Source organism: Fonticula alba, assembly GCF_000388065.1.
Source record: "Fonticula alba strain ATCC 38817 unplaced genomic scaffold supercont2.2, whole genome shotgun sequence".
NCBI lineage: Eukaryota > Rotosphaerida > Fonticulaceae > Fonticula > Fonticula alba.
Window position 1 is genome coordinate 2,259,753 of NW_009242972.1, and position 7,522 is coordinate 2,267,274.

The 7,522-nt window shown below is 70.4% G+C and overlaps 3 protein-coding genes across 3 annotated transcripts in view; 2 read left to right on the plus strand and 1 right to left on the minus strand.

Annotated features, from left to right (window-relative positions):
* Positions 1 to 393: 393 nt before the first annotated feature.
* Positions 394 to 2,186, minus strand: H696_01485 (hypothetical protein). Its single transcript, XM_009495380.1, has 6 exons — positions 1,925 to 2,186; positions 1,775 to 1,843; positions 1,492 to 1,576; positions 1,297 to 1,373; positions 1,051 to 1,141; positions 394 to 861 (listed from the first exon to the last, which is right to left on the minus strand). Exons 1-6 carry the CDS (start codon positions 2,128 to 2,130, stop codon positions 505 to 507), a joined length of 885 nt encoding a protein of 294 aa, XP_009493655.1. The 5' UTR covers positions 2,131 to 2,186; the 3' UTR covers positions 394 to 504.
* Positions 2,187 to 3,102: 916 nt separating this feature from the next.
* H696_01486 (hypothetical protein) lies at positions 3,103 to 4,777 on the plus strand (the record flags this gene model as incomplete). The annotated part of the gene is made up of 4 exons (XM_009495381.1): positions 3,103 to 3,213; positions 3,316 to 3,394; positions 3,525 to 3,818; positions 3,849 to 4,777. The coding sequence occupies 4 exons, from the start codon at positions 3,103 to 3,105 to the stop codon at positions 4,775 to 4,777; spliced, it is 1,413 nt and encodes a 470-aa protein (XP_009493656.1).
* Positions 4,778 to 5,474: 697 nt separating this feature from the next.
* The window catches only part of H696_01487 (hypothetical protein), a 3,781-nt gene continuing 1,733 nt past the window's right edge, over positions 5,475 to 7,522 (plus strand). The window contains exons 1-2 of the mRNA XM_009495382.1: positions 5,475 to 6,629; positions 6,814 to 7,283. Coding sequence (XP_009493657.1) covers positions 5,493 to 6,629; positions 6,814 to 7,283 — 1,607 coding nt within the window. The 5' untranslated portion in view covers positions 5,475 to 5,492. The remainder of the gene's footprint in view (positions 6,630 to 6,813; positions 7,284 to 7,522) is intronic.

The window sequence follows — 7,522 nt, forward strand, 5'->3', positions numbered from 1 at the left end:
AGGGGGGCCGGCATATGCTCTGTTTGCGGCTGGCACACAGGGCGGGGTGCGCGGTGAGTGGCTGCGGACGGGTCGGTGTGATCGCCGGCGCGCGGCCCCACCCCCCCCCCCCCCCCCCCCCCCCCCGGCCCCGCCGCTCCCGGAAGGGTCATCCTCCAATGGAATATACCCTTGGCCAGCCAGACCCATGGACCTAGGTTCCCCCGTCCCCAGCCCCTTGTTATGCTTGCCACCTGCGGCCGAGGTTGGTCTCACCGCGGTGGTGTGCGTGGGAAGATGTTCCCCTCTCATCGGCCTGCGCCCAGAGGGGCGGGGGGAGGGGAGGACCACCCCCCCCCCCCCCTTCCCGACGGGGGACCCTCCCCACGCGCCCGGCCAGAAACGCGGACCCTTTTTTGTCATGATATATGCTTTTTTTCCGGCCAATTTCCCCGGATTTTCACTCTGGCGCCCCGGGGGCTGGAACAACGGGCAGGGAAGGCAAAAATCCCAAGGTCCATTCCTTCACAGATCGGCCGCCCCCGCCGCCGGTGCGAAGAGCGACAAGCTGACCAGGCCATCCGGCCCGGACCGCCCCAGGCCGGCCGCCAGCGTCCCCTCCGTCCGGTCCAGGGCCGCCTCCACCTGTGCACAGAGATCCGCCGCGCGGGACAGCAGCTCATCGCCCGCCAGCAGGTCCAGCAGGAGACCCTCCCCGGGGCGGTCGACCGTCGTGCCCCAGTGGCGCGCACGCCCCGGATCCCCGGCGGCCGTGATCTCCTCCACAAGTTGCTCCATGCCCGGATCCATGGTGTGGGCCACCAGGAAATCCACATCCGGGGCCAGACACCCCGGGTCCGGGTCTTCCTGCAGGAGGGGCGACTGGGGCAGCGTCGTGCCCGGCCCACGCCCCGTTCACTGGGTTAGTCTTTTGGACGGAACCGAGGGCGCGTGCGCGCATGTGTGCGTGCGCGCGGGTGTGTGTGTGTGTGTGCGTGTGCAGGCAGGCACACATGCACACAGGCGGCAGGATGCATGGGAAAAAAAGCGACCGCAACATGGCCGACGCACAAGGGACATCTCCAATTGACGAACTGCCTCGGTCTCCTGGTGGATGACATGCTCCAGGGAATCGATGTGCGAATGGAGCAAGTCACATTCACTGCGACGGCAGAAGGAAGGTCAGAGGACGAGCCAAAGAGGAAGGGAAGAGCGAGAGCAGGGGACACATCCTTGGTGGGAGGGGGGGGGGGGGGGGGGGGGGGGGGGGCGGGGCGGGGGCAAGGGCACACGCATGCCGGGCTGGCGGCGACGCACTCGAGCAGCTGTCGGTTCTCCTGCTCCAGGGACCGGAGGGTGCGATTGCTTTCCAGTAACCGGGCGGAGGACTCCCGCTGTGGCGTATCGGCATACAGGTTAGTGTCGTGGCATGCACACACACACACACACACACACACGCTCACCCCGCGGGCTTGGAGCGGCAGCAGCTCCCACAGGCAAGAGGGCACGCACAATGAAGGTCGAAAGGGCCTCCGGGTCGTGGAAGGGGATGCCATGGTGTCGGGGCACGCTCAGCGACATGAGCACCGACTCGATGCTGAGCCAACCCAGAGAGGGGGAGAGAGAGAGGGAAGATTGGCGGGACAGCCCATGCCAGGGCGCCAAAAAAAAAAAAAGGGACCAGCGTCAGTCGACGTACGTGGGCCACTGGCCGGCACAGGGCCATCATCCCACACAAGCCGGAGGCCAGCGACAAATGGCGAAGAGAAAGGCAGCGAGCCAAGCAGGCACGTACAGGCCAAGGAGGCTGGTCAGCCGCTGGCGCACAATGGGTCCGCCGCGGACGGACTTCTCCACGATCAAGCTGCGCGACAGTGTCAGACAAGGCGCAAACCCCCACCCCCCGCCCCCCAACGCAAACATGCGATCAACCATCAGGGCGCACTCGGTCAAGGAAGTCAGCAGAAGCATGAAGTCGCGCCGGATGGCCGGGTGGAGAGGCTGATTGCTGGTGGAGGCTCCGGCATTCTGTGGCCGGAATTCCGTCGGGCGGAACGCCAGCCGCCGGAGCCAGGCGTCGCGGCCCTGGTCGACCAGCGAAATGGGAAGCGGCCCGCCCGCGAGGCGATCATCACCGGCGGAATTCACCATAGCCCACACAGCGAGGGACGAGGGAAGGGAAGCAAGACACACACACACACACACACACACACGCGCAGAGGTCGAGCGAGTCAGGCGGGGGAGGGGAGGGCGGGCGCGGAAAGCGGCAAAAGGGGTGCGGCGTTATTTCCCGGGCCGCGTCCGTGCGGCGCGCCCTCGCCCCGGGGCCCCATCAATGCCGCTCTGGTAGATCGCGCCAACGGCGGCAGGCCGATCGGCTGTGTGTCCCTGTGCGATGTCCCTCCGCTCGAGCGCAAGCATGTGCCCCCCCTCCCCAGCCGCCAATGCTTGGGTGAATGCCCTGACCCCGAGGCATCCTCGGCTGCGGTCCCCGCCCACATTGGCCGATGCTCCGGCACCCCTGTCTCTTCCATGCCCCCTCCCCCCTCCCCCCCTGGTGGACATTCGTGTGTTGCTGCCTGCTCGCGCGTTGTCAGATCCCGACCGAGGATCACGCCTCGGCGCTTCACTCGGACGACAGATCACGCGGACACCCTAGATGACACCTCGCCCCTCGGCCCGCCCCCACTCCCCCCTGGCTCCCCAGCGAATAGATACGTCTTGTGCCCAATGCCGCCGCCCCGGCCAGGACCTCCAGCGGTTGTTCCTCGTTGCTCGGCGACGGGCCACGGCGGTTGCCAGCCGATCGGCTTTTGATCGTGGACCGCTTTCTCCAGGCCCGTCCTCGCGTCTCCCCCCCCCTCCCCCCCCACCTCGCCGAGGTGCCCGGGCCGGTGATCTTCACGAGCGCGACCAGAAAAGGGCCCGCACAAGGCTGGGCCCGGTGTTGTCCCTCCAGCAGCCCCCCTGTTTCCTGGCTCTTGCCACCCCCTCCCCCCTCCCCCCTCCCCCCTAACACCCTCGCCTGCCCCTGCCCCTGCCCCTGCCCCTGCCCTCTGTTCTGTCTGTCCGTCTCTTTTTTGTCCCCGCTCGCTTCCCCTGTCCTCCTGCCCTCGTGTCACCATGGAGTTCGTTCGCCAGCGCGTCTATGAGCCGGTGCGCAAGGCTCTCAGCTCGGGGATCACCCCTCACGGCCTGGCCCTGGCAACGGCCTTCGCCTTCTCCGGCGGCATGGTACGCCCGCCGACCGGGTCCCCCCTTTTGCTGTCCTCCTCGTTCCCCCCACGCTGGGCCCCTTTCCCACACCGCCTCCTGACGGCCCCCTGTCGCGAGCAGTTCCCCGTGCCCGGCACCACGACCTTCGTGTGTCTCTTCTTCACGCTGCTGTTCAAGCTGAATGGCGCCATCGTCCAGGGTGCGTCCTTTGTGCGGCTTTGCCGGCACCCCGCCCCCCCCCCCGCCTTGCCCCATCTGGTCCGGTGTTGCTGACATCGCGCCGCCGGCCCCCGCCGCGCGGTCCCGTGCATGGCCGACCACGCGCCCAGTCGTCAACCTCCTCCTGACCCCGGTGGGCTTCATGATGCTGCCGGTGTTCATCAATCTCGGGGGGATGCTGATCCCGGCGCCGGCCGGCTCCGACGGCGGGGTCCCCTCCTCCGGGCAGCTGCTGGCCCTTGTGTGGAAGGCCCTCAGCAGCCTGGACCCGGGGCCACTGAAGCCGGTGTTCGGGGCCTTCGCCGGGGCCGTGGCCGCTTGGTTCCTGGCGGTTCCCTTCATGACGGCCTGCGTGTATTTGCTCACGCGGCCGGTGTTCGGGTACTTCCTGCGCGACCGGGCCGGTGGCACCAAGCGCAAGCACCTATGACTAGCTCGGCTGGAGCGTCTCCTTCGGCGGCACTGGCGCCGGGTTCACCGGCCCTTGGTGGCCTGGCTGCCGGGGCCTTTGCGGCGTCGGGCCGTCGGCTGGGCTCCGCTCGGGGGCAGCCCCCTGTTCGAGGGGGGCCCCGGGGCCGGCACGCCGGCCGAAGAGCTGGACCTGGGGGCTCTCGGTGGCTCTGAGTACCCGGCCTTCTCGTCGGCGGCCCTGCCGCGCGCGACGGAGCATGCCCCCGGACCCCCGGGCGCACCTCTCCTCGGCCAGCAGTACTACCACCAGCACCAGCACCAGCACCAGCAACAGTACCAGATGGCCCCGCTCCAGCATCCTCACTCCGGTCCTCGAGCGTCCGGAGACTCCCTCCAGCCGGCCTTCAGCTGTGACCTTTCGGTTGGGGCCTCCTCCGCGTCGACGCTGGCCCTGGCCGCCGGCGAGCCGGGATCTGGCGGCCCCAAGCCCGGCGCCTGGCCACCTGGCGCCACGCCCACCGCACATACCTACAACACCCCGTGGAGCTCACCGCCGGTGGGGGCCAATCCCCCTGTGGCCGGGTCCCTGGCAGCCGGCCGGCCATTGGCCACGATGCAGGACACGCCGGCCATCTCCAGCGTGGACCTGTCCTCGTCCGGCCTGCCGACAGGGGTCCTGCTGCCGGGGTTCGGCGGTGCCACGCCCGCCCCGCCGGCCGATCCCTCGGGCAAAGCGTCCCTCCTCTCGCGGCTGCCCCCCTCCTTGGGCCAGGCCGCCCTTCCTCTTCACGCCAATGGGTCCCTCCTCCCGGGCACTTCCTCGGTATTGCCGACGGCCTCCCTAGATCTCCACCACCACCATCATCACTCCCAGTCGCAAGCGAAGGCGCCACAGGCCGCCTCCTCGGATGCCCCGGTCTCGCCGGTCTCCTTCTCGCCTGTCGTCCTCTAGGCGCGCGCGCGCGTGCGCCCCTCCGCCCCCCCCCCCCCCTACATACCCGCGCTCTGCGCCGCCCCAGAATAAACACCCTCCTAAAGGCAGACGCCGGCCACGCAGCGCATGTCCCGAGACAGGGGAGGACCGACGGGGGCCGGTGGCGAGGGACCGAAGGCGAAGCCAGCCCAGGGGGCGCCGGGGCCGGGGACACTGTGCCAGACGCCGTGGTCATTGGGACCCCCTCCCCGGAGGCAGCCGCCAAGAGGACAGTGCATCAAGGTGCGCGGGACAACACCGCCAGGGCGGCGACACTGGCGGCCGGACACCGGGGGCAGGCGGAAGCAGCACCGGATGGAGCACGCGCCGGCGTGCACCCCCCCCCCCGCCCCCCGGCCCGGAGCGGCCCCTCCCTCGTCCGGCGCCGGTGCCCGAGAAGGCCCATGCTTCCGTTGGCAGTCGGGCGATCGGCCCCCAGATCGCGACCTCGCGGCTCGGCCGCCGGCATCCTCCGGCCGCCGCCCCTCCGGGGGACAAAGAGGGCTGGCGCGGACACAGGAGGGGCCGCTCCGGGCGCTTCGCCGGCTGCGGCTGCGGGCACAGTAGCATTCATTGCCTTGCCTCGCCCCTGCCCTTTCCCTCGGCCTCCCCTTCCCTCCCCCCCCCCGCCCCCTCCCTGGCCCCTTGGCCTGCCTCTCCCGTCCCTCGCGTCCTGCCCCCGCCCCCCTCACCCATGGGCGACACCATGGCGAGGCCGTACGTGCCGCAGGAGTCCCGGCCGATGGACGCGGCCCAGGTCCTGCCCTTGCGCTCGCTCACCCTGCACCTGGTGGGGTTCGATCTGTCCCGCGCGGCGTGGCTGCCGCCCGATTCGTCGGCCGTGTCTGGGTCTCACATGCAGCCGGGTGCCCGCGTGGCCGGGGTCCCGGTGGGCGATCGCACGCAGCTGGACCTGGAGGCTACGCGCCACCTGGCCGGGCTGTCGTTCCTCCTGGCGGAGGTCCGCCTGCTGGAGCTGACGGCTCTTAGCCAGCTTGGCGGGGTGTTCATCCGCCAGGGGACGCGTTTGCACCTGGCGGGCCGTGCGGGGGTCCGCGTGCGCGTCGAATGCCGGGCACTGGTTCCGCTGTGTGCCGACGTGCCTGCGGCCGACCTCCGTCCCTGGTGCGCGGTGGTTTCCTCCACGGCCGTGTATGTGGAAGCCCCCCTGGGGGGCCTGCCCAGTGGCTTCGGCGCTGGGCCCCAGGGCCCGGCGGCCGCCGGCGCTCCCCGGGCCCCGGTGAGCCTGGCTCGGCAGGACTCCCTCTGGCTGGATGCCGGGGCGTGGCTTGGGCGGCTGTGTCCCGGGGTCTTCCACGGCCAGGGAGGCGCCCTGGCCGCGGTGACCGGCTACTGCTCGGGCTCCCTGGCCGGGGTCCCGGGCAGTCCGGCCCCCGGGCCGGTTCTCGTGTCCGGCCCGGCCGGCTGTGGCAAGACGTCACTCTGTGTTTGGGCCGGCTCCGGGGCCGGGGCCAAGGGGGCCGAGCCCGAGGGCGATGCCTGTGGCAGCGGCTCCCACGCGGCGGCCCCCCGGCGGGTGATGCTTCTCAGCCCGTGGGACAGCCCGGATCGACTGGTTGGCCAACTCACCCGGTTGGCCGGGTGGCTGGCGGCCGTCGGGCCCGGCAGTTCGGCCGTCCGGGCGACGCTGGTCCTGGATAACTTGGATGGCTCGGACTTGGCACCGGCCCCCGGGGCACGGTCGCCGCTGCCGGCCATTCTCTTTGGCTTTGTCAACCGCCTGTTGACCACGCATGGGCCGGCCCTGCAGGTGCTTGGGGCTTGTCGCGACCCGGCCCGGGTGCCGGCTTCGCTGGCCCGTCTTTTCGAGGTGCGTCTCTCTCTCTCTCTCTCTCTCTCTATGCTGGGCGAGGGCGGGCACCAGAGGGGGGGGGCGGGGGGCGGGGGGCGGCGGATGGCCCGCTGGGGCCTGGCTCAGCCTCCCGCCCGCCCCTGCGGGCATGTCCCCCGTTGGCTTGGAGGGGCCATGTGCTAACATGGCGCCCGTGCGTTAGACCTCGGTGGCGGTGCCTCCCCTGACGGATGCCGCGCGCCGGGCCATCGGTGTGGCGCTCGCCCAGTGGGCCCCCCTACGCGGGGTGTGTCTCGAAGTGCGGCAGCCGGCGGATCCGGCCGCCATCGGGGCCTTTGTGGCGGCCGAGCTCCGGTCACATGCGGTGGCCGACGTGCTGGCGGTCTTCCGCCAGGCGTTGCTGCACCATGACGGGGCCCTGCCCCCGGCGGCCGGCGCCTACCAGGTTGCGTCGCTGTCGGCGGCTGGCCGGGCCGGGAGCTCGTCCTCCACCCGGGAGCTCTTCACCCTGGTCGAGCCTGGCACCGCCAGCTGGGCCGATCTCGGTGGCGTGGACCTGCTGCGCCAGCGCCTCGAGGAGGCCATTGTCCAGCCGATGCTCCACGCCCCGGGCCAGGGGTCCCTCTCACCCCTGGCGGCACTGGCCTACTCCAGCGGCATGGGGGTCGTTCTGTGCGTAAGCCGGCCATCTTCGCTTGCCCTGGGCATTTTGCGTCGCTCGGTATTCACCTCCTTCTTTGCCATGGGCCTTTTGGCTGGGGTTTGCCCCCTTCCCCCGCGCATATACACGTACATATGTGTGCATACATGTGCGTATGCACGCATGTATGCACGCATGTATGCACGCACGTATGCACGCATGTATGCACGCACGTCTGCACGCACGTCTGCACGCATGTATGCACGCATGT

Bases quoted from the DNA above. Each gene is read 5' to 3' on its own strand.
- H696_01485 (XM_009495380.1), bottom strand. From the start codon at position 2,130: ATGGTGAATTCCGCCGGTGATGATCGCCTCGCGGGCGGGCCGCTTCCC. The intron at 1,844-1,924 runs GTGCGCCCTGAT...ACTGTCGCGCAG, and splicing joins CTGCTGACTTCCTTGACCGA to CTTGATCGTGGAGAAGTCCG. The intron at 1,374-1,491 runs GTGCGTGCCCTC...GATACGCCACAG, and splicing joins AGGCCCTTTCGACCTTCATT to CGGGAGTCCTCCGCCCGGTT.